General features: G+C 44.0%; 1 protein-coding gene across 3 annotated transcripts in view; it reads right to left on the reverse strand.

The window, feature by feature from the left end:
- The window catches only part of BRAF (B-Raf proto-oncogene, serine/threonine kinase), a 161,321-nt gene that overhangs the window by 45,728 nt on the left and 88,654 nt on the right, over positions 1 to 26,939 (reverse strand). For all 3 annotated transcript variants that reach the window (XM_019489347.2, XM_019489346.2, XM_014608758.3), the window contains exons 4-7: positions 5,936 to 6,039; positions 5,296 to 5,398; positions 3,110 to 3,258; positions 1,902 to 2,021 (exon numbers count right to left, since the gene is read on the reverse strand). In XM_019489347.2, the coding sequence (XP_019344892.1) occupies positions 1,902 to 2,021; positions 3,110 to 3,258; positions 5,296 to 5,398; positions 5,936 to 6,039 (476 nt within the window). The remainder of the gene's footprint in view (positions 1 to 1,901; positions 2,022 to 3,109; positions 3,259 to 5,295; positions 5,399 to 5,935; positions 6,040 to 26,939) is intronic.

The following is a 26,939-nucleotide window of genomic DNA, read 5'->3' on the forward strand; positions in this document are numbered from 1 at the left end:
TGGCAGTCTGCGTACTGCATGTGAGGGGTTAAACGCAGAGCACACTGACTCCAGGCCCAGGCACCACTCCCATCAGTCTCCTACTCTTGCCAAGGGGGGTTTCCAGGCTCCCCCTCCCTCCTCCAGTTTCCACTTCCTGCCCTCATGTGCAGCACAGTGCAGGTAAGGGATTGTGGGGGTAGGGAAAGAGACATGCATCCCCCAGCAGCTCAGAAGTTGAAGAGCTCTGTACTAACTCATTCTTCACTTTTGTCTTTCACTAAAAAGGAACAGCCTTGGATGCAGTGTTTGCAAGTGACAGGGGGGCAGGTACTAGGGAGTACAGGCACTGGGGAAGGGGAGGGGGAAAACAACTGGCAAGGGGCAGGAGTCATGCCACTTGACTTCCCTTCAGCCTACCCCCTTTTTGCTACTTGCCCTTCTGCAATGGTAGGAGGAACAAATTTAAGACAACCCCCCAGTAATTAGATTCTAGACATGGAAAATTTGTAATTTTTCCATGTCTAGGATCTTGTTATTGGGGGGTTATCTTAAATTCCAAGACATGTTTCATTTGGGTAAATATGGTAATATGACAGATAGACACATCCATCACCTGCTTTAGCAATATCCATATAAACATAAAGGCAAACAGCCAGAATCTGGAACATTTGCAAATCTACCTAAATAGGCACGAATGGGGCCAACAATAATATTATAACATTTAAATACTTACTGGATGAGGTCCCCTCTGTAGTGTGGTCAGTTGAGCTCTAGAGCTGAGTCTCCAGAACATCTCTGATTGGGTCTCCCATCATTTATTGACCTGGATCCATCCTGAATAGGTCTTTGACTGTCAGGGGGAACTTCCTCTTGGTTAGAGAGTCCATGGGTAGTTTCCACTGGTGTCTGCTTCACTGAGGGCTGTTGCCAAACTGCCAATGCAAGGATTCTGTGGTGGCCTCTTCACAAATGGCCAGGCCAGTTCCTCACAGTATAGCGTTGTTGGAAGTACATAGTACATGTGTTGGAAGCATTACCGGAGACCTTGTCATCTTTGGCATTTTTAGTAATTCTGTATCAGCTTCTTGGCTTTCATGCAGCACTGGCACATGTCCCAGAAGAACCCCGTCTCCTGCATTTTCTCTGCTAGCTGCTTGGTAGTGCTTGGAATTTTGCTGACTACTAGAAAGATGACAATAAACAAGTTCCTCTCCCCAGAAAGCCAGGAAGACCAGGATCTCCAACAGGAAAATACAGCTACATAGGGCATAGGGACAGTTGTGGGCTCGGGGTTTAAGATTTTACCATAAGATGGAGTCACAATAGATGTAAACTGAATGTTCACCAGAATTTAAACAAAGGGGGACACCCAGTCAAGAGGACCCCAAAGCACAAGTAATCAGGGAGACCCTTTTAAATGTGAAGCAATGCGTTTGTAGGATAATAGTGGGCAGACTGCCTAAAGTAATATAGGTAATCTGAAACAGGAATACGTCCATATAAACCTTCTAGTATTATTGATATAACTTATTCCAGAACCAAATTATATCACTTCAAAATTGATTAATTATAATAGAGAATGTATGTAAATGTAAGGCACTTTACACTAACAAAAATCAAAAGATATACCAAAAAAAAATTTCTAGTTTAGATTAGGCCTAAATTACTATAGAAAATACAGTACAGGATTGACCCCAATCTTGAAAATGCTTAGCCATGTGCCTACTTTTAAAGTATGTGAATACTCCTATTTACTTCTATGATACCACTGACTAACCAAGTTAAGCACACGGGCAAGCATTCATATACCTGGGAACTAATTGTGCAGGTGTGGGAAGAGGCTGTGAAGCAATATCCTATATATATGAAGGCAAACTATCGGAATATCATGTCATTAAACAGCAGAAATAATGTCATACCCAACAGAATCTGAGGGGGGCACAGAGGGGTACGATCCAGATGCTTGGTTGGTGTCTCCTAAGGAGGCCTCCTCGTGCGATATCGGATGGTGTTCAAAGAACTTGGAGACAAACAGCAAACTGTGAGGTAAGCACAGAACAAAAACAAACCTAACTTGTGCAAAACCCAAAAGCTTCACAGCACAATACACTCAGGAGGAAAAAATCATGGATTAAATTTTGTATTTTACAATAAAGAATGCATTGACACGCGCCATAAGTTGTAACTTAACTGCAAAGGAGCAAGAGTTAGTGCCCTAAACATCTTCTTGTACCAAGTAATTTTGAAATATCTTTAAGATACTTGAAGCAGTAAAGAAAAACCTGGTTGCTAGGCAGTGGAACTAATATGCAAATTTTACCTACATGTTAATTCATAGTAAATTAATTGGAAAGCTGTGTTGATGTAATACTAAGAAAGGACTGCCAAATGGGGTTAAAACTATGGTATCCGCACCTCTGAGCTCATTATCTAAAAGTGACTAAGGAAACTACAATGAATGAAAGCATAAGGAAAAAGTAAATACATTTTTCAAGAACTAACATTTGGAAGTGTTAAAATCTATTTATATGGCTTTCCTGAAGCTGACAAACTGAACGGACCCTGTATTCAGAAGTAAGATGACTACAGACTGAGCATCAATTTTGGTTAGGGAATTTAGTATAGAATAAATTGAGTAAAAAAAAATCCTAAAAAGCCATAGTGGGTGGGGCAGTCCACATCCTTTTTACCTAGTTCTATGAAACCAGAAATGTAAAACAAAATTCAAATTCAACCTTATGGATCTAGGGAACTCTATGGTATCTGTGGCCAAAGATAATAAATCTGCATCTAAACATTGCAGATAGGCCCTATACATCTCCTTAAGAGAAATATTTCACTGTAGAGTGATAACTACAACCAATGCCAAGTTCTTCCTGTGCCATCAAGAAGATACCACCTCTCCTATGCATCTTCTAAGGAAGGATTTCACAGTACACTTAAAAAAACTGAACATCAACATCTCTGAAAACAAGAACTAAATAAACTTACAAAACAATTTGATTATTGTATTTTCTCTGGTGCTTCTCTTCACTCTCAATTATATCTGTCAACTGTGTGCGTTATATATGGAAACGCAGCAAGAGTCTGAATTAAAAAACAAAAGTTAGGAGTTTTGATTACTTACTCAAGCTGGTCATAATTAACACACATCAGTGGGACCTCTGTACTACAGCGCTGGTGAAATTTATAACCACAAGTCTGGCATCGGAATCCCTGGAAAAGCAGTTTTCGACAGAAGTCGCAGAACGCTAAAGTGAAAAATGTCTTTCGTACCTGTGGTGTCAAAAATAATCACAGTTAGATAAGACATTTTTGTGAGCCTGACAAACTATTTACTTTCACTAAAATATAAAATGTCATATGCTTTTACTCTCTTTTTGGGTCTTGGAGATACAGATTATATACACAATGAGCAAAAGTTATTTTATACATGCTGGGTGTGTCTACACATGTGCTTTACTGTTGAGCTGACTAGTTAGCTCCACAGTAACGCATCACCATCTAAATGTGCGGCACTAGTAAGCTGTAGTAAACCAAGTAACTCCACTATAGGATAGTACTGTCTAGGACAAGTTATTTAGTGAATTGAAACACGCATAGACAGTGACTGGAGCTGGCTGGGGCACAAGAGTGCTATGATGCAGGGTTGCCTGCTGGCTACCCCCACACTGTAGCACCCTCGTGCCCAGCCAGCCCCTCCACAGGACGTTGAGTCTCTGGGCCCTCAGCCATCTGGGGCCGATCTGCCCTGGCTCGTGTAAATGCTGCACCTAGACAGCAATAAACACCTGCGCAAACTGTGCGGGAGTTTATTCAGGTGCATTAATAGTAAGAGTAGATGCAGCCACTGTGGTCTTCTACTTAAAGTAGACTTAATTATCAAAAATTAGGACTTCCTTTCAACAGTTTATCAGACTAAAATAAAGATGATATAAAACAAACTGGATTATAAAAACAGAAGAATTTAGGCCAGAGTTTTCAGATCTGAGTGCCTGAAGCTAGCCATCTAAATTGAGCGCTCGGGCAGTGACTTGATTTTTAAAAGGTGTATGGTACCTACAACTTCTACTGACTTCAGCTGGAAAAGGTACTTTCAGCACATATAACAGATCACATGCACCTAAGCTCCTTATATGAAGATTTAAGTGGCTATCCCTAGGCATCCAAGTTTAAAAAATAAATAAATAAATCAGATTGGGGGGGGGGGCAGCAGAGAAGGCAAAGAGGGTGCACAGAAAATTCCCATTAGCAGAATTAGTGCATTACTTCATGAACAGTAAGTATGAAGGCAGCAAGACTGTATACAAAGTAGCACAGAATATCTATGTTAGGCCATAAATTCAAACAGATGTTAATTTTGAAGCCATTCACCTTACAAAAAACAAGCGAAAAAAAAAGGGTCAAGATACTTAACAATAACTCCCTTCCAACACACACTGGGAATGCTTTTAGTTTTATGAGCAACTAGATGACATCTATAACAAATTCAGGGGATGAGGAACATTCAGATATCTTATAGTTGAGCAGTAAAACCTGGAAGTGTTTGAAGCAGCAAGATGTGGCCATGTCAACACTATAAAACAAAAACTTGCACTCTGTTTTGGTTTTCAGCTTCAGTAACATCACCAGCCTAAAAGTATCCCAAGCAAGATTTCCTGAGTAAAACAAATCAAGTGTTTACCTAACTTTTAGGCATTCATTTAGCTGTCCACTCTTTGTGGAATACAATTTAAGAAGCTACAAACACTGCTTTGCTTTAGATTTTGCCCTTTTTTCATGTGATAAACGTGATTTCCATTATTTTCTGTGTGGAGCTGCAATGATCCAGATGGGTTCTGCTTAACAGCTTCCACTCACATACTGCCTTATCAGGTCAAAACATATTTGTGTACCAGCATCAGAGATGATGTCAGCACAGCTCTGGGAATAGTTAGTTCGTTAGTTAATTGCTGCTGCAGAGCCAGCAGGGAAGCAACGAATACATTTTATAGATACAGCAACACAAAAATAGTCTATTATTACCATCACTCTGCAATGCAGTGCTGATTTTAAAAGTTTAGATTTATAGATTCTGGAAGGTGCATCACATCTAAATTTGAAAATGTTAAGCTGTTTTTGTTATTGTCAATTACCTTAATTGCAGTAAGCTCTGGTTCACTTGAGCTTTTTGATTATAACCACTTATGCAACAATCTACACCAAAGACATTTTTTTCATTCAAAAACAAAGGTTATTATAATTTTTAAAAATTATCAATGTAGATGTCATTCCAGGGAACACTTTAGACATTTCATTAAAAGCAGTACGTACAAAATTGTGTGTGGTAAGCGGCACATTCTCCAAGACTTCCACGTGCAACTCCTCTCCTGTGAGCCAGGAAATGTCAGTATCCCAGCCAATTGGCTTCTTCTCTCTAAAGTGCAAACAAGCCCTTGATAGTTACCAACCTGTAAGGTTGCAGATCTCATGCTGAAGATGTGAAAAAGCTGTTAATTGAGGGGGTTGTGGTATTGTGAAAGGTCTGCTGCCCAGACTTCCACTGTTGGAAATTTAGATGGCAAAGATTAATTTGAGTTGACCCCAAATAACTGCACCACTGTTGGACAAAGCAGGGTGAAGAGGTGCACTCTTTTCAAATCAGCTGTAACAAAAACCTATGAAAATGGATGGTTCCTTGGGTTCAAAAACTAGATTTTTTTTTATCCATTCAAAGAAAAAGGTTCTCATGTGACAACCTGCCCCATAACAGTTCCAGTTTACTAATTTGCAGGAATTATTGGGGGCCACTTCAACATGCTGTATGTTCACTTGTATCATTTTAGCTTATTATGATCAGATTATTCTGAATTCAGTGAAACTGATATGAGTTGGGTGGAATAGGCTCATGCTGGTTAAGAACCTGAAAGAACCCCAACACGTATGAACAAGACAGACCACATATTCATCATACCCATCTTGTATTCTGTAAACAGCACAGCACTCTGGGATAAGACCTCTCATCATCAGAGCTTTCTTTAGAGTATCCCGGACAGTCACCCCACATCTTGCTGGAACCTGCAAGTCAAAGATGGCAAATATTAGAAGAACAGGTTCTTCTACTAAAGTAAATTATTTTTTTCAATCCCCATAAAGTTTATGAAGTAGCTCAGAAATCCACAGCTTCAATTTTCACAGCATTTCATAAACTCCTAAATAAAAACCTCCAAAAGTCCTCGGTGTACTGTAGACAAGTTCATCTGAGCATGACAACACCTAAACCGACAATTTCAAAGAGAACATAGATCTGACTCAAGGGATGATTTTTATTCTTCTCAACTTGTAACTGGGCAGAGAGAGAGCACATTGATAACTACACACTGTGCATACATATAATTGTAAAGATTTTGTGCTGTAATTAGTGATGTGCCATTTAGACAAACTAGTAAGACCTATAAAATTCAATATGCTAGAGACAGAAAGCAGGATAGGATCTTAAATAGAAAATACCTACTTGAAATCCAGCCAATTTAAAAAAAGAGAGAAGTAGCACCATACAATGCCCTTGAGACCACAGTGGACATTTATGGTTCCGAAGGCACATTTTCCCATTTGTGAAACGTATCTTTTCTCCCCATTTCCTTTTTGAAAAGCTCATCTAACGTAAGTAAATGAATACAGAGGACAAAGACTGAACCTGATCACAGTATTTTGAAATACACAAACTACAAGTGAGGACAATTCCTCTATCCCCACTAGTTATAGGTGTGGTGTATAAAAACCATGTAAACGTATTTTGGACTGAACTGTGACTTAAGTTAAAGTATTCTTTAAACAATCAGAATGATAAAATATATTAAAAGTAGCTAAATACTAGGGGTGTGTGAAGTGGGCAGTATTCGATTTGGATTTGGTCAGATTCAGGGGACAATGATTTGATTTGCTGATTCGGATCACTGTCCCAATTCACTTTGGCTGAATCTGAAGATTCGATTCTGATTTGGAGAATCAGCTATTCGGCCATAGACACAGCTTTATGTTTTTCATACGTACCTCGAGGTACCAGGTACAGCTCATGAACGCTGAGATGGTGGTACGGATCAAACGTCCCACGGGAGCGGAGGGTATGGGGGGGTCCCCTGTGTGTTCGGCAGCAGACCCAGAAGTTCCACTTCCAGGTCCATCACCAAGCATGTGGGGGACACCCTGGGTACCCACTCAGACCCAGGAGGCACCAATCACCAAGAAGGGGGAGGTCCCCTGTGTGCTCCATGGCAGACCTGGAAGTAGACCAAAAGTACTTCTGCCCTACCATCTCAGCATTTACAAGCCACACCAGGTACCTCGAGGTATGTACAAAAAACCCCATATATAAAGCTGTGTCTATGGCCAAATTGTCGAATCTCTCCAGAGAGATTAATGGGTCTCCTGATTAGATTTGGATTTGGACATTCAGCCATTGAATTGAGTCAAATCTCCTCAATCAAATCAGCGACCGAAGCTTCGCACAGGTCTACTAAATACCTCAAATTGTGAAATGTTACCATTTTAATATTTTGTTGCCACTTACTGATAATACATGGCATGGTCTACTTTTCCTCTACTCTCCCCTAGCATTTCACTCAGAGTACAACAAAGGTGTCCCAGGCTTGAAAAATCCTCAGCCTTGACCACCTAAAAAGATAATTAAAACACCTCAAATTTAATTAATTATGCTCACCAGAGAGGCCTGATACAAATCCCTCTGAAGTAAATGAAAATTGTTATTGACTACAGCTATCTTTGGATTAAACCACTGAACTGTTGTCTTGCACTTTAGTTTCTAGGCATAGTTAGGGTATGTCTACACCGCATCTCCAGCACTGCTAGAAAGTGGCACTGATGCAACCTACCCACCTTGTTCCCATACACCAAGCCCAAAACCTGAGGCAGTGCCCCCCACAACTCCTCTCAAGCATGAGGAGACAGCTATTTGAGGAAGGAAGTGCCAAGGCTGTGGTGTACACACACCCTAAAATACCAGTGCCCTGCTCAAAGACGACAATGAAAAGCAGCGTATCCTGTTTCAAGGCCCAGTGGATGCCACCTTACAAAGTTAGGCTACATACTGCATTTCAATCATTCTATATGAATACTCTCCAAAACAAAGAGATGAAAGATGCTCTTTAAATCACAGTGCCTTCTCCTCACTAATGTACAATTGCTTTTTACAGTACATTTTATGTGTCTCATCTACTGTTTTTTAAATGTTCAAAGCAATGGGACTTCCATTACTTTCCTCATGAAAGTATTCTACAATCTAATACACCACAGTCAAAAAAGTTCCTTCTGATACTCAGACTAGCCTTTTTTCCCTTATATCCATTTCCTAACCCCTTAAACATACCCATTTACTGATCTAAGGCCTGACCTATTCTAATATTATAGAAGCCTAAGTCTGCCAGTCTGTCTGTCACGCTTGATTTGCACTCTGACTGGCTGATGGAAACAGCCATTCAGAGTGCTCCAAGCATGGGGGAGCACCGCTATGATTCCAAAGCCACATGAGGACCGGACAGAGGGTGGGGGAGCCAAGGCCAGCAGCACTGCAAGAGACAGAACAGAGGCAGCATGGGGCGTTAGGTGACAGCACTCCATCCCAGCCCCCGCCCCCCAATCATTCTTGACAGGCATTTGGCTAGTACTACATATTTTTGTTGGGCTGAGATGGAGCTAAACACAGGAACCAAAAAGAGGACTTCACTCTCTCTCCAGCATTTGCAATCTCCCTCATGTTGATTCCATGTTGCAGTGGGGAGGGAAAACTGTAACTCGCTCAGCAACCAGAATGAGAGCTGGTGAGGAAAAGTATGTATGTGTCTATGTATTTGGGGGGGGGGGGGGGGGGGGGGGGGAGCTTTTCACTAGCCAACTAACTACTGAAGGCAACAATGAAACTAAACAAGCAGCAAGAGGAGCAGGTGATGAACTGGAATGATTGGACAAGGAGACTTGAACTAAGAGCTGGCAGGGTGGGCAAGGGGAATAGTAGATGAAGATTTGATGAGGAAATGAGGCAGAGAGCAGATATGGTACCAACTGGGCAAACAGACTTGGACATACAGCTATGGAAAAGCTGGGGGGAAACCAACTGAATGAACAGAATTGGGATGCCATTTGGGACCATGGGAAGAAGAGGCAGAAATCTGACTAGGAGCTTGGAGGAGGTACTTGAGTTAAATGTAGGAAGAGCTGGAAAAGACAAAATTAAAACTTTGACAGAAGGCCCAAAGAAAACAAGGACATGTGTGTAAGGCAGCTGTATAAAGGGGAAGCTAAGGAGCCCAGTGAGAGTCATGTTGGAGAAGATAGGGCAGAAGTCAACAGGAAGAGGAGAGGGAAAATCGGGGCTGCAGACGCACATTCAAATAATCTGGGAGAATTCTTCCAGGTTTGTTCTCCTGGTAAAGAAACTTACCCAGAGCCATGCGTACATACATTTGAATACTGAGGCTCTGAAGGCTAAACAGCTTGCAGTGTTGATACTGTGCAGCCAAAGGAGGCATCTTAGCATGCTCTGCTGGCTTTCTTAGTCTGCCTGGAGACAGATGGCAGCAGTGCATATGGCAACTCTGACTCAAACTGCCTACACAAGTTTGCATTTCCCTGAAACACAAGGCAGGGATTGGGAAGGGGGCATGTGCTACTCCCTGCCAAAGCAAAGCAGTTCAGCAAGTAGACGCACTGTCTCCTTGGGTAAGTAGGGGGGGAGGGGTACTGGAGGATTGCATTCTCTTCTGAGAGAAGCCACAGTAGGTACAGACATTCACTCTCCCAGGAGAAACTGGGAGTGGCCATTTTTACCCTGGAAGAAAATACCTGGACATCTGTACACTCCTGGTTTTTCATGGGAGAACATGGCAGAGGTTGGTGCAGCAATTCCAAACATTACAACTCTAGTGTGTCATAACCCAATGATTTTTAGTGCCTCGGCACGGTGGAATTTTCCCGCCACACGAGTGCCTCTGTGCACAGCAAAAGTTTTCTGTTGCAAGAGAAAACTCCAGTGCAAGAGAGTTCCCGCCATTCGTATGCAAATTTGTGTCCCACTATTGGCCAGTTCTAAATTATTCCTACGTGACGGCTAGCGATTGGCTTGCTGGCTGTATAAAATTCTGTGCGACTTCCGCCCAAGTCGGAGAACTTTGAGCACGCTGCAGAGTGACTTTGAAGATTCCTGACTCGTGGCTGAGCTAATCGATAGCCTGATCAACTATCGATTTTTCTTCCCGTCGCCGAGCGCCATCCCTCGACGTACCCTTTTTCCTGCATGCCTAGTTCGTTTACAGATTCGCTGGCCTGAGTCTTGCCAGCTGGAGCAACTCGTGTAATTATTTAAGCGACCGGACCACCTGCGTCGCGGCTACTAGTGGCGTAAATAAAGCTTTTTTGCAACCAACACGTTTTGTCTGCCTCTCCATTCACCAGCCCGACCAACAACCGAGCAATTTCTAGATCACCTCAAGTAGGCTCCGGCTGTCTGAGACACGGCGATGAGGATGGGATTTAAGGGCACGGTGATGGAGATGAACCTAACTGGGTGCTGCCCTTGGCGCACCGGGATCTGCCACGTGGAAAATGCAAACCATCTATGGGCGCATATCGCCTACCACCAGGTGGTAGAAGGGGATGAACGAAATATTGACGGCTACTTCTATGTAAAGAAAGAAGCGGTCATAAAAGAGTGGAGAACAAAGTTATCCCTTGGGGAGTTCAGGTGTATAATGGGGAGCAACCGGGTCTACTATCGACCCCCGGAAGAAACATCGGCCATATCCCTAGCCGGGGTGAAGGCGTGGAAGGCAGAAAAGCTGACCCCTGCTCAGGAGTTTGCTCAATGCACCCGATACCTGAGGGAAGGAGGGGAGCCCACCCCAATGGACTGGTTCAACTGTCCGGATTTGGTGCCTGGGTCGTGGGGTCATGAGCTTCTCGTTCAGCTCCGGGAGGACCTGGAGACCAAGGGCCGTCATGTGCCCAGATGGGGTTTAACCAAGTGGAAAAAGGGAAAAATGATTAATGTGTTGTTCCGTTCAGTAGCGGGTCTACTAAGGGAATATGCAAATTTAGAGGTTCAACTGCATATGGCGGGCAAGGAGTCGCTGGAGCGGACGGTAGAGAACTCCGGAGCGACGCTTATCAATAGTGCCGGCCGCGTGATGCCGCTGATAGAAAATGGCACTGAAAGAAACACAAGCCATCTGGAGAACCCGGAAAAGAGGGGCGGAGCTTTAGAAGAACGGGCGGGGATCTGCCTAGCGAATCCGCCCCCTGAGGTGACGTCGTTCCCAACGGCACCGCCTCCTTGCCACGGGGAGGGAGCAATGGGAGGAGGGATGTATCCAACGCTCCCACCTGATGAATTTAACTCTCTCTCTGCTGCAGCTCACCCGATAGCTGTGATGAAGCGTGTTGCGGATGAAGAAGGTACCACGCGTACCACTGTTACCTCTCGCACACGCACCCGACCAGAAATACAGGAACTTTGCAGGGAATCTAAAATAAAACCAGAAGAGACTTTGGCCATGTGGTTGGGGCGACTAATAGTAGAATTCGGATCTGACATCTTAGACAAGGAAGAAGCGAGTGCCCTGACCCGACAAGTGGCGTGGAGCGGAGGGTGTGCTACTGATCTGAACGTGGTCACGGACAGTGCACACTGGCCCATCCCACGCCTGGCGCTTGTAGTGGGACAGGTAACCCACAAATTCCACGCCTGGCATGAGGGTCGCCCACAGAAGGCCACTGCGGAACAACTTCTCTTGGCCATAACTGGAGTGTCATACCTTTCATGGAGCCCAAGAGCGAATCCCATGGGGCTAACGGCAGCCCAACACAAGGAAAGATGGGCTCATCGTCACTTATTAGATCCCGGAGCAATTCCAACGCCTCTGGAAGCTATAGACGCCTGTGTAGAGGTATATGGAGGGACAAATGCTGTTATGCTCCGATTCTTTCTGAATCCGATGGCGGGTCAGCCAGTAGGAAATCTTTTAGGCCATCTCCCACAACTGCAGGCGCTCATGAAACAAAGTGAAGGAACTTCTACTGATGTAAAAGACAGATCTTCGGCATATCCAGTCGAAGCACCGAGACCAAGACGCCAAGAATTTAACCCCCGGCAAGAGCTATGGTGGTCACCTCAAAGAACATTGGAGGAAAGGAACATGTTCGGATTCCTCCTCGGCCGCTCCAGACTTACAAAGCAGAAGTTGCGTATTTTGGGAGAAAAGAGCCAATGTTGTCTAGCCGACGTACTGGGATACATATTCGGGGACCAACCAAAAAACGAGTAATGGCCAGCAGCTCAGCCGGCGGCCTTCTCCAACTCAAACCTGACCCCACTGACCCTCGTCCTTACGCCGAACTTACTGTCTATGACCCTGCTGATCCAGCTGACCAACAACAAGTACTCTTCCTCCTCGATACTGGAGCTCAGGTTAATGTAATTACCTCAACGATACCCCAACAGAAAACCACCAAAATGATTAAGGTACAAGGACTTAACGCTATTGCAGTCACAACAGAAGTCAAAATTTTAGTCCAAGGTCATCGATACACTCTAGAGGCCGTGCTAGGGGGTATCAACATTATAGGAATCCCGGGGATTAAAGCGCTTGACCTTAAAGAACAAGTGCTACAAGCGTTACCCATTATTATTCCAGAACAGGATTGGCATCAACCAATGCTTCGTAATACCTCTACCAGGCGGTATCGACCAATCCCAACCAAGGGTCCCCTAAAAAAGTCCCTTACTGACCTCCTGCGGCGACTCGAGCAACGAGGTTGTATTAAAACCGTAACTGCTAGCACCTACCTGTCACCAAGATGGGGAGTCACGAAACCTGGAAAACCCAACGAAGCCCGGTTAGTCGTCGATTATAGGGAGGTCAACAAAAGATGTCAAGTACTTCAACAACCTAATCCTTCTACCCTACCACAATGCATGTTCGAGATGGCACAATTCCAACGAAGTAAGTGCGTCAGGGTCACACTGGACTTAAAAAACATGTTCTTTTCAATTCCGATAACTGACCCTGAAGAAGTATTAAATATGTGCATTGATGGCACTATGTACAGATGGACAGTTTGCCCGCAGGGGTATTGCAACGCTCCGTTGCTGGCTACTGGTGCCATGAACAATACCCTGAAGAATTTTCAAGCCTCACATTCTCTTCCCCCAGAGGAGGAATTAAGAATCTGGAGTTATGTCGACAACATTGCTATCATGAGTCGTGATAGTTCCGTAGTTACTAGTATAGTCAACCAACTAGTCGCTCACCTTCAAAGTGAGGGATGCACGATCAACGAGGAAAAGTCATGCCTACATCCTGTAGATGACATCATGTTCCTCAGCACCCGATATATTGGTTCCATCCGCCACGGAATCTCACATGATGGTCCTAACATCAATCCATTAAAGACATTCCTCCCTGTTACTAAGAGACACTTCCAACAGCTTTTAGGTCATTTAAACTGGTACCGGCATTATGTTGAACCTTTTGGCGCTCCTTACTAAGTTACAGAGACAGATCCGTGACATCCCGAAAATCCACGCCTTGGACGGAAGGAGATCAGTGGAACCTGCTTTGCCTGCTAGCCACGGTTAAAAACACACAGCTCCACGCCATTGATCTGGGTGAGCCATTAACTGTAACCCTTGGGTTCATCACAAACCACATGTGGGCTGTTGTACACAACCCTCGCGATGAGCTAGTATACACTGCCCATAAGACGCTTCAGGCGGCACAACATCAGTATGGAGCTATAGGGAAAATCCTCCTAGCTGGACAACTAGTGGAGCCATTAGCAAGGGGGCATGGGACACTACGCGCTCCCAGTGCCACATTGTTACCCTTGCTGGATGCGGAAAAAGTTGACCCGCATTTTCAGGGAGAGCCTAAAACGTGGAATACATCAGTGCTTACCCACCATTACAACTGGCACTGCTGGAAGTTTGAAGATACGACGCCCAAACCTAGCCTGGGAGATGAGGAAAAGGTCCCTACACTGTATGGAACCTCTGCCCCGGCATGGATGGCTTCAGATGGAACCTCCTGACATGGCGGAGGCTATGGGTACTATTGCAAGGCTTGTCACAATAAGGAAATATTTCAAGCCTACCCGGATGACAATTCGGCCCAAAAATGCGAATTGTTAGGATTCCTCAAGGTACTGGAGCATTGTCTGACACATCATGACGATACGCTCCCCGTTCCAATTATCGCAATCGACTCTCAGTACATTTACAAAATTCTTACTGGTACAGCCCTTCCTACCGAAAATTTGGATGATTGGCAAGACATCTGGAAAACGTTAACTAAATTTGCACAGCTCCCGTTGGTTAGGCACACTAAGTCACACCGTCCGGATACTGATCCAGTACATGAGGTCATCAATAAACTCTTAGAAGACCCACTCAGGACCGACGCAGTTTTGCCTATCACATCTACCTCTGGTCCTGAAGTAAACCCATTCCTCGCGTGGCTTCATGAAAATTGGGGCCACACGGGACTGCGAGCTTGCCATCAACATTGGCGCCAAACCATTACGGAGCCGGCCTCATATGGAGTTCAGCGCGATTGGGAAAAGGTAGCTCAGGCCTGTGAGATATGTGCTAAGGAGAAGTGTCATAGAACCAAACATCAGCTCGGAGCTTTCGACTCTTCGCAGTTCCAGGCAGGAAAAGTCTGGCAGGTAGATCTACTAGGACCCCTCCCAGGATCTAAGCCGCCAAATAAAGGATTAGTCGTTGTCGACTTGGGAACAAGACAGTTACAAGTCATTCCCTTACAGAAAAGCAATGCCACTGCTGTTGTTTCTGCTTTAACTGCTGTATTTGCCACCTGGCATCCTCTTCATGAGATTCAGTCTGATGGGGGACCCCCGTTCAACTCTAACGCTTTAGACAAATTTGCTCGTCTTCACAATGTAGCATGGCATCTCCATCTGCCGTACCACCCGCAGTCCAATGGCGTTGTAGAAAGACATATAGGTCTGTAAAAAGAACAATTTCGTCTCAGAGGAGGAGGGACGTTTAAAAACTGGACTAAATTCAGTCATGATGTTCTCATCTCACTGAACACCGCAAAACCGTTATGGGACGAAGCTAATGTCAAGAAACCTCTACTTTGGGAACCTAAGTTCCAACCAGATGAGTTAGTGTGGGTCTCAATACCGCACCCCTGCCAGTCTCATCCACAAGTTCACAAGGGAACAGTTCAACCGTCGGGACAGTATCCTAATACCTATTCTGTCCTATTAGAGGAAAAGCCCGATCGTCCCCCTATTATCGCTCATCACAACTGGATGACTCGTCGTTCCAATGTTCACCTAGTATCTTTATAGTAAATTCAATTATGATTTTCTTTTGCTTTGTTTTGTTGTTGTTTTCTTTCTTTACAGGCCTAACCTCAACAAAGCAGTAATCTACAGCCGCTCGATTGTGAGATCCATCAAGCACCCAACTGCGGTTCCTTCGAGTCAGCGTAGTGACGGCCATGGAGGGGGCACTGAGGCAGCGAATGTCCGTCGGGTCAGAACTCGCTCTGGCACTGCTCCTCTCTCATTTCTGCTGCAGTGTGTTAGTTAGACCTACTGTTGATCCGTACATAACAGCAGTTTGGGGGAAGAACGTCACATTAAAGTGTATAATTGACATGAATGAAACCATAATACAAGTTTCATAGATTCATAGATGTTAGGGTCGGAAGGGACCTCAATAGATCATCGAGTCCAACCCCCTGCATAAGCAGGAAAGAGTGCTGGGTCTAGATGACCCCAGCTAGATACTTATCTAACCTCCTCTTGAAGACCCCCAGGGTAGGGGAGAGCACTACCTCCCTTAGAAGCCCGTTCCAGACCTTGGCCACTTGAACTGTGAAGAAGTTCTTCCTAATGTCCAATCTAAATCTGCTCTCTGCTAGCTTGTGGCCATTATTTCTTGTAACCCCCGGGGGCGCCTTGGTGAATAAATACTCACCAATTCCCTTCTGTGCCCCCGTGATGAACTTATAGGCAGCCACAAGGTCGCCTCTCAACCTTCTCTTGCGGAGGCTGAAAAGGTCCAGTTTCTCCAGTCTCTCCTCATAGGGCTTGGTCTATAGGCCCTTAACCATACGAGTGGCCCTTCTCTGGACCCTCTCCAGGTTATCCGCATCCTTCTTGAAGTGTGGTGCCCAGAATTGCACGCAGTACTCCAACTGCGGTCTGACCAGCGCCCGATAGAGGGGAAGTATCACCTCCTTGGACCTATTCGTCATGCATCTGCTGATGCACGATAAAGTGCCATTGGCTTTTTTGATGGCTTCGTCACACTGCCGACTCATGTTCATCTTGGAGTCCACTAGGACTCCAAGATCCCTTTCCACTTCCGTGCCACTCAGCAGGTCATTCCCTAGGCTGTAGGTGTGCTGGACATTTTTCCTCCCTAGGTGCAGCACTTTGCATTTCTCCTTGTTGAACTGCATTCTGTTGTTTTCTGCCCACTTGTCCAACCTGTCCAGGTCTGCTTGCAGCTTTTCCCTGCCCTCCGGCGTGTCCACCTCTCCCCATAGCTTTGTGTCATCTGCAAACTTGGACAGAGTACATTTCACTCCCTCGTCCAAGTCGCTGATGAAGACATTAAAGAGTATTGGTCCAAGGACCGAGCCCTGCGGGACCCCACTGCCCACACCCTTCCAGGTCGAAACCGACCCATCCACCACGACTCTCTGGGTGCGACCCTCCAGCCAATTCGCCACCCACCGGACTGTGTAGTCATCCAAGTCACAGCCTCTTAACTTGTTCACCCGTATGGGGTGGGATACCGTATCGAAGGCCTTCCTGAAGTCTAAGTATACGACATCCACCCCTCCTCCTGTGTCCAGGCGTTTCGTAACCTGGTCATAAAAAGAGACTAGATTGGTCAGGCACGATCTGCCTGCCACGAACCCGTGCTGGTTTCCCAACAGCATAATTTGTCCTGCCGGGCTCTTGCAAATGTGAGCCTTGATAAGTTTTTCAAAGATTTTGCCAAGGATGGAGGTGAGACTGACTGGCCTATAGTTGCCCGGGTCCTCCTTCCTCCCCTTTTTGAAAATGGGGACCATGTTGGCCCTTTTCCAGTCCTCCGGGACTTGGCCTGTGCGCCACGATCTTTCAAATATTCCCGCCAGTGGCTCTGCAATGATGTCGGCCAGTGCCTTCAGCACCCTCGGATGGAGCTCATCCGGGCCTGCTGACTTAAAGGCATCCAGTTCTTCCAAGTGACTCTGCACCATCTCAGGGTCTACGCATGGCAGTCTGGCGCCTTGCTGCTGCCTCTCTACAACCCCAGTGAGAGATTTGTTGTGTCCCTCGCTTAGGAACAGAGGCAAAGAACTCGTTGAGGAATTCAGCCTTGTCCCCTCTGTTCGTCACCAATTGTTTCTGCCCATTTAGCAGGGGTCCTATTCCTCCCTGGGCCTTCCTTTTACTCCCTATATATCTAAAAAACAATTTCTTGTTGTCTTTTACTTGGGTTGCCATCCTCAGCTCCATGGTAGCTTTGGCGCGTCTAACCACCTCCCTACAAGCACGAGCAGAGGAGGTATATTCGTCTTGGGTGATCATATTCGTCTTCGGTGATTCGTCTTTTCATGGGAAAACTGTTCAGCTTAAGTGCAATGTTAATTCCAATCCGCCACCTATAAAAGTCACCTGGACCAGGCTAGATGAATAGTGGCCTACGGGTTTAGTATCCGTGAGTGATACGCTCTATTTCAGTGGCCCATTAGCCTACGAATACATTGGAACCTATATTTGTAGGGTAACAAATTCCATTGGTCAAAGAAGCGATCAACAAACTATCCATATATTAGATCCTTCTATTATTACTACACAATCATCCACGGTTCCATGGTATCCTTTGACTGATAACATTGCGGGTTTGGCATCGGCCTTAACCTTAACAGCGATGCAGGAAAGCAACTGGGATACCATTATCGGTAGTGTAACGGGTGGAGCTTTCTTTCTAATACTTGTAAGCATTTTAGTTGGAATTATCTGTTATGGAAGAAGGCGAACGTTCCGTGGCAACTATGTCATTGAGGACCACACTCCATCGACTGACATAGAGGAAGAGTCTCAAGTAGATGTTTCCCAGTCAACTGATAATTATTGTTATAAGTTCAAGTTGTTATATTTTATAGTTTGTTAAAGACCGGTCTGTAGAAATTGTTTGTTTATATATATTTGTTGGTTGCTTGAGCTTTGTAAGGCCAATGAGTCCTTAAACAAAAATTCCTTATAACATGCTCATGTGTCTAAAATTCCAGTTGTGCCATCGGCAAGGGGGCATGTCATAACCCAATGATTTTTAGTGCCTCGGCACGGTGGAATTTTCCCGCCACACGAGTGCCTCTGTGCACAGCAAAAGTTTTCTGTTGCAAGAGAAAACTCCAGTGCAAGAAAGTTCCCGCCATTCGTATGCAAATTTGTGTCCCACTATTGGCCAGTTCTAAATTATTCCTACGTGGCGGTTAGCGATTGGCTTGCTGGCCGTATAAAATTCTGTGCGACTTCCGCCCAAGTCGGAGAACTTTGAGCACGCTGCAGAGTGACTTTGAAGATTCCTGACTCGTGGCTGAGCTAATCGATAGCCTGATCAACTATCGATTTTTCTCCCCGTCGCCAAGCGCCATCCCTCGACGTACCCTTTTTCCTGCATGCCTAGTTCGTTTACGGATTCGCTGGCCTGAGTCTTGCCAGCTGGAGCAACTCGTGTAATTATTTAAGCGACCGGACCACCTGCGTCGTGGCTACTAGCGGCGTAAGTAAAGCTTTTTTGCAACCAATACATTTTGTCTGCCTCTCCATTCACCAGCCCGCCCAACAACAGAGCAATTTCTAGATCACCTCAAGTCGGCTCCGGCTGTCTGAGACATAGTGAACATTGATATCAGCACCGTGCCACATGACAGAATTTGGTTTTTCTGTTAGCCATGTTTAAAATCTAAGCTACCTACATTACTTCAAAGGAATATTAAAGCTGCAGTGTCCAGCACTTCAGAATTAAAAATGCCAGAATCTTTATTCAGCCCCTTTTGTACACATGGTTTAGGATACATATTATTTACATGATCATATTTTTCCTCCCATGAGATTCCCACCTCATTCAGTGAACAGAATGGTATTTCTCTGCACACAAATCAGAGTTGCATACTAAACAGAAGCATCTTCCATAGAACTCCACTTCTTTCCTTGCAGATGGTTAGGAGGTAGAGAGTGAATGAAGCAAAGGAAAGAGGCAGAGAGAAAAAAAGGATCATTGCAAGACTTAAGACTCCAAACCCAGGAGTCTGATTTGCAAAAATTCTAAGCATTCACAGCTGCAAGTGAAGTCAGTGGGAACTGTGTTCTGTACATGCAAAGCGTTAATTAATTTCCAGTCTTCTGAGTCTACGCATCCAACATTGGATATACAAAATTGCCATATACTTTAGACCAGGGGTGTCAAACCCAGTCAGCCCCCACAACCCAGATTTAGACTTCAGGGGTCCTTGCAGCCCAGATCTGGATGCGATAGCATTAATGTGGCAAGTGGCATCAGACCACTGTGGGAGTTCAGGCAGCCATTGCTCACATACTGCTCCCAACATATCCCCAATAGGACTCCATACCCCAGATTTTAAGGGTGGCACCTTCCCCTGAATTCCTGGACCTTCTAGGAGCTCCGTGGACCAGATAACACTGCTCTGTGGGCCAGGTCCAGCCCATGGGCTATGTATTTGGCATGCTTACTTTAGACTATAATCTCTTTATTCCTCAGTTTTCCGATCTGTAAAATAGAGCTAAAACTACCTTCCTAGCACAGGGCCTCAGTTTATTTAATCTATGTAGGTAGTATGTTGTCTCGTTACATATTTTTTTAAATTTATGTACGAAATTTTGATAGCAAGTATATCTATTAGCAACCGTGTTGATGAAATATATTCAACAACTACAGTCACAAAATATACAAGTAAGTCTCTATGAATTATTTATTCTAGTAAATCAGGACTTTACCATAAAAACGTAACAAGAAAAGTTGAGTGCTTCTTACTGAAGTAATTCTTGTCTTCATAGCCTAACATCAGATCAGAAGTCACTAGGAGAATTCCAGGAGATACAAAGAGTCCCAGCTATAGCATTTCTTCAAATATTTTATTAGGACTTGCATGCAAAAAGAATTCAAATTTACCTAACTTTACCTTGACAGGGAAGGGGACAGAGGGGAAAAGGAGGAGGAGGAGGAGAACTGCACAGCTCAGTGTGCCGGGCATCATATTCTTTCAATCCTCAGGAATGACTTGCTGCTTAATTTTTTCCCCCTAGTGTAACTTCATATTATCTTTGATGTTCCGCAGTTCTGAAGAAAGTACAATTTTATCTAGGTTTTACCAAACATCCAATTATCTGAAACTGACCTTTAAAAGGATACATTTAAATCCAAACTGTTTCTACTTATCCTTAAATATAAGAGGATTGTTTTCCCCCATCAAGTCTCTCTCTCTCACAATTGGATAAAAGATTTTTAGCTCAGCATTGTTAAGTGTTATACATGTTATATTTTGTGTAGTTATACTTCAGATATTACAGAAGGAGCATATTTTGAAATACTAGTTAAATTATCAGGCAGACTCAGAACCTGGCCCATTTACAGCTCTAGGAAATTTAATGAATTTTTCTTGTAGCTAGACCAAATGTCACAGCCACACACTATTTTAAAGTACAGTCATTTTGGGGGGAGAAAGAAATAACCAGCCATTTTTCTTTTAATTAACTATTTTTGCCCCCCCCCCCCCACCAAAATCAGGTATTTTCTTGGTAACATCTCAAACCTGAGATCCAGATTGTCCTTTGGCAAATGATATTTACTTTCTCATTCTCGCTTTCTTGTAGGACAAATGTTTAGCCAGCCATGAAGACAACCACCTGTCACAGCAGTAAAGCATAAAATTAACTCCTCTCTGTTAAACCAAAGAGTAAGGGTTTGGAATGTTAAGAGACATTTTGGAAAAGTACATCATCTTCTATCATAAAATTTGGAGGAAAGCTGCTTTTGATCATTGCTGGAGCAGGTTTGCGACAAACTCCATGCTCTCACTTCTAAACACAGCAACAGTTTCAGAAAATAAATTCTTAATGCAGTTTCAATATTCATAAAAAGTAGACAATGTTTCCATTACAATGATATTCCCCCCTCCCCAAAGGAAACCTGAATAGAGTTGATCTGCCTCAAAACCTTTACCACTCCATTCATTGATTTTTAAAGACCAGTTTATAGATAGCAACTATTCTTCCACATAGTGATTATTAAAGAGTTCTTTATGCCACAGAGGGGATGATTTCAAAGCACGAAAAAGCTAGAAATAGTACTGTAAAAGAGTATTTTTGTTCAATGTCTTCATCAGTGACCTGGAAGATGGCATAGAGTGCAACCTCAGCAAGTTTGAAGGTGACACCAAGCTGCAGGGGAAGTAGTAGATATGCTGGAGGGTAGGGCTAGGATTCAGTGACCTAGACAGATTGGAGGATATGGCCAAAAGAAATTTCATGAGGTTCAACAACAACAAGTGCAAAGTCATGTACTTTGGACAGAACAATCCCATGCTGGGGACTGACTGGCTGAGCAGCAGCTCTGGAAAAAAAGGACCTGGGGGTTACAGTAGACAATAAGCTGAATATGAGGCAGCAGTGTGCCCTTGTTGCTAAGAAGGCTAAGAGCATACTGGGCTGCATTGGTAGGTGTGATGCTAGCAGGTCAAAGAAAGTGATTATTACCCTCTATTCAGCACTGGTGAGGCCACATCTGGAGTGCTGTGCTCAGTTTTGGGGCCTCCACTACAGAAAGGATGTGTACAAATTGGAGAGGGTTCAGCAGAAGGCCAGCATCGGGGATGATGCTCAAGGGCAACCAGCATGGTTTTATTAGGGGCAGGTCATGTCAGACCAACCTGATTGCCTTTTACAATCAGGTCACAAAAGCATTGGATGCAGGTGTCGCCGTGGATGTAGTCTTTCTGGACTTCAGCAAGGTGTTTGACACTGTCTCCCACCCCATTTCTCATTAAAAAAAATAGGCAACTGTGGCATCAATGCCTACACAGTCAGATGGATTGCTAATTGGCTGAAGGGTCGTACTCAGAGGGTGGTAGTGGACAGGTCATATTCGACCTGGGGGGAAGTGGGCAGCGGAGTCCCCCAGGGCTTGGTCCTTGGGCCCGCACTGTTCAATTGCTTTATCGGCGATTTGGACAATGGGGTGAAAAGCAACCTGTTCAAATTTGCTGATGATACCAAAATTTGGGGTGAGGTAGGCAAGCTAGTAGGGAGGGAAAAACTGCAGCAAGACCTGGATAGGTTGCAAGGGTGGGCTAACAAAAACAGGATGCATTTCAATACGGACAAGTGCAGGGTGCTGCACTTGGGCAGTAGTAACCGGCAGCACACTTATAAGATGGGAAACTCCCTTCTTGAGAGCACGGAGGCAGAAAGGGATCTTGGACTCATCACTGACTCCAAGATGAACATGGGCCGACAATGCGAGGTCACGGTTGGCAGGGCTAACCGGACCTTATCGTGCATCCACAGGTGCATCTCAAGTAGGGCCAAGGAGGTGATCCTCCCCCTCTACACGACACTGGTCAGGCCACAGCTGGAGTATTGTGTCCAGTTCTGGGCACCCCACTTCAAGAGGGATGTGGACAACATTGAGAGGGTCCAGAGGAGGGCCACCCGCATGATCCAGGGACAGCAGGGCAGACCCTACAATGAGAGGCTATGGGACCTGAACCTGTTCAGCCTTCACAAGAGAAGGCTGAGGGGGAACCTTGTGAACATCTATAAACTCACTAGGGGGGACCAGAAGGGTTTGGGGGAGACCTTGTTTCCCCTAGCGCCCCCCGGGATAACAAGGAATAACGGCCACAAGTTGTTGGAGAGTAGGTTTAGATTAGACATCCGCAGGAACTACTTCACAGTCAGGGCGGCTAGGATCTGGAACCAACTTCCAAGGGAAGTGGTGCTGGCTCCTACCCTGGGGGTCTTTAAGAAGCGGCTCGATGCCTACCTGGCTGGGGTCACTTGAGCCCAGTTTCCCTCCTGCCCAGGCAGGGGGTTGGACTTGAAGATCTACAAGGTCCCTTCCGACCCTACTTCAATGATTCTATGAACAAAAATGGTGAGGGGGCTGGGGGACATGACTTATGAAGAAAGACTGAGGGAACTGGGCTTATTTAGTCTAGAGAAGAGAAGACTGAGAAGGGATTTAATAGCAACCTTCAACTACCTGAAGGGACGTCTCAAAAAAGGATTGAGCTAGACTGTTCTTAGTGGTGGCAGATGACAGAACAAAGAGCAATGATCGCAAGGTGCAGCAAGGGAAGTTTTGGTCAGATATTAGGAATAATTTTCTTACTAGGATGGTAGTAAAACACTGGAAGAGATTACCCAGAGAGAAGATGGAAGCTGCAGACTTCAAGGTTTTCAAGACCCAGGATAGACAAAGCTTTGGCTGGGATGATCTAGTTGGAGAAGGTCCTGCTTTGGAGCAAGGGTTTAGACTAAATGACCTCCAGAGGTCCCTAATTTTCTATTATTCTGATTCTACATATGCAAGTGAAATAAAACAAGAATCCCTTGGGTCTGAAGCCATTTGCTGGGAAAGAGAAGTTACTTACTGGTAACTATGGTCCTGATATGGTGTTTCCATGTACACATACTCACTGTAGTTACATATACATACATACATACATACATACCACAAGCACACAAGTTTCTACTTTTTGCTTTAGCAGCATCCATAGGGAGTGCTGTGGCTTTGCTCCCCCTCATATTCCACAACAGAGTGAGAGCGCCAAACATTTGTTGTTCTTCAAATTTCTTTTCATCCACAGTCTCTTACTCTATTGGACTCTGAGGAAGGAGCATGGGGCCATGTGGATGAACAGATACAGACATGCATACAGCAATACATCTCAAGGAATACTAATACTGGTAAGTAATTTCTCTTCATCAAATGATTGCCCCTGTGCACATCCTTGCTGTGGATGACTCCAAGCAAAGTCCACATAGTTTAGGGCAAATCTCAAAATCCTAACAGAACAACAACTTAAAGATCATATTACCAAACACAGTCCATGAGGCTTCTGCAATGGCACAGTGTTTGGTAAAGGTATGCATCAAGCATGCAGTGGCCATCCTATAGGTATCAGTTATGAACAAGTGACTCTGGGCTGATATAAGCACACCCCTGAATTTCTTGGTTAAACAAACAGTCAGACACGGTGATTTCTTGAAAAAGCCTAGCCCTGCAAAGGTAGAATTATAGAGAAGTGGAGCTGGAAGGAACCTTCATATGTTATCTAGTTCAAACCCCTGCCTGAGGCAGGATCATCGCTATCCAGATCATCCTATACAAATCCACTGTCTAACCTCTTCACAAAACTACAGTCAAACCTGAAGGTATAGAAGACAAACACCCTCACCTGCTGCAGATAAAACAAATAGGTAATGAAGACCAGTGTTCAGCTCGGGCTTTTTTCTCATCAGCCACAGATGTTTAAGTGACCCAAACAATGGTGGGAGATCATCAGTGCCAGAGCCTCTATGAATTTTAAGAGTATCCTTGCAGGGTGGTATAAAATTAAGAATGGGAAGAACAAGGCAACCTTGAAACCAGTCTCTTTGACCAAACCCAAAAATGGGGACCACATTTGGGAAGTAGTTCTGGAACGGTGATCCACAGAAGTTCTTTCCAAACCTAAGGAAATGGACATGCTCAGAGATAATAATTTGGTGCCAGAGGATATATGGTGCCCAAACAGTCCTGGGTCTAGCCTTCCAGTCCTTCCCAGACCATATGGTAAGTGGTCTGTGTATATGGATGATTTTCATCGAACAAGGACTCTCCCCAAGCAGCACAAACATTTGCAGTGCTCCTGGAAGCAGGCATGGAACTGTTACGGGACGGTCACAACTTAAATCTCAGTGACAAAGAAGCCATAGCCAGCAACCAAAGGCTTCTTTCTCCTCAAATAAAGAGGAAAAAAGGAGGGAGAGAACTGGCAGAAAAGCCAGAAAGTACCACATATGGCAGACAAAAACAGCAAGGGGCACAAAGCTGAACAGGAGCTATGGCCACAACAAAAACTAGAAAGATAAAAAGATAGAAAAAACCAAGAGTTTTTGTTTTAGTTAAGGAGCTCATTGATTAAAAAGTGCCAGCAAAAAGAGAGAAAAAAAAAGGAGGAGGGCAGCAGAATTCTGGCTGTGCACCAGAGCTGCCAATGGCAGCAGAACAAGTGAACAAATGACAAAGGGAGGGGGGTACAAAAAAAACCATACAGTAGGCAGATGTGAGTTTATCTTCACATCATCATTCTCCCTTCAAAAAAAATGAAGAATGGTTAAGCTGTGACATGTGAGCGGTTATTTTAAAAAAAACAACTCTAAAATCTCCAAGCATTCTTGATATCTATATTAATTTTCAGCCTCTCTTTTGAATCTTGCTAAAGTTTATGGTCTTAACTTAATGTCTGATATAACAATATGTTCAAGTATAGCTACATGTAATGTTAAAACCCCCCCACACACTTCCTTTAAGCAATTTTGAGTTTACTCTCTCTCCACTTCATTGGATCCCACCATGCTATTATTTGATGAAACTAGGAGCACCAGGATCTACCTTCATTATACCACTGTTTTGTTTTATCTTTTTTGTTTTTCATAATCCCTCTTCATGTCCTCTTTAATTGGCAGAATCCCAAGCTTCAATGAATTTTTCTGTCATTCATAACTCATCTGTCACTGAACTCCCTCTAATTCTAACATCCTTTATGAAACATGGTGGCCAAACTGCATACAATATTTCAGATGAAAAAACATTGGTTTGTATAATGACATACCATACTTATTCTCTATAGTTCATTTTGCAGTCTACCACACTTCTTTATAAACAGTTTCAATTAGAGAGAGAGATTTATTCTCAAAAATATTTCAAGGGCACTAATAATTTCTTTACAGTCCAGTAAGGTGCAAATAGTTCAAATCTTCCCCTCTAATGCGTATTCCTTTGGGTTAATTAAACTGAGTTTCATATGCTACGGCTAGCACCCATTCACTAACTTTAGTTAGGCCTCTACAACTGGGTATTCTCCTCAGTCCACCATAGACATAAATACCTGAATAATTATGGCAGGTTGTAAACTTTTACTACTTCACTCCTCAAGTACTTTTCAGATTATTAATATATTTAAACAATAATCTTACTAAATAATGTTTATTCAATATGACAATGCTAAATTCTTGCTACTATGCAAACCCATCTTATAGTAGCCCTCTGTCATTCAGTTTTAGTCATTCAGGTAGTGAGACTGACAGCAACAGATTTCAGTATTAATGCATCAAAATCAATGCTGTTTACCTGGAAGTTACAGGTGGATTCTACCCAACATGGTCATATTATGCATCTCCTCTTAATAACTGCAAGCTTTCAGATTCATTTGGCAAGTCTTTATTGCCACAGGTTATAACGGAACTCAGCCTTCAATACACGTGGGAATCCATAACTGACTTAATATAAGTAGGTTTTGTCAGTTAAAAACAGGGTGGATAATAAACCAGTGGGTTAATTAATTTGGTTCTCTTCTTACAACTCTTTATACCTGGCAGGTTAAACTGGTAAGACTACTTAAATGTCTACAGAAAAATCAATGGTTACAGTTTGAAAAATTTGGAAACAAATTCACAGGACATACTTTAGAAAAATTCTAATCTAGAGGAAAATAAGGTATGTGTAAAGACCCAAATTTTTGCCCAAGCTGTAGGAGCAGAATGGTAGAAAGAATCCAACTGTAAATTGCAAAAGAAGTTTGTTTATACCTTACCATTTCGGTAATGGCAAAAAGGGAGATCTGGTTCTCCCAGTTTTCACATCC

This window comes from Alligator mississippiensis, chromosome 4, assembly GCF_030867095.1.
Source record: "Alligator mississippiensis isolate rAllMis1 chromosome 4, rAllMis1, whole genome shotgun sequence".
Lineage (NCBI taxonomy): Eukaryota > Metazoa > Chordata > Crocodylia > Alligatoridae > Alligator > Alligator mississippiensis.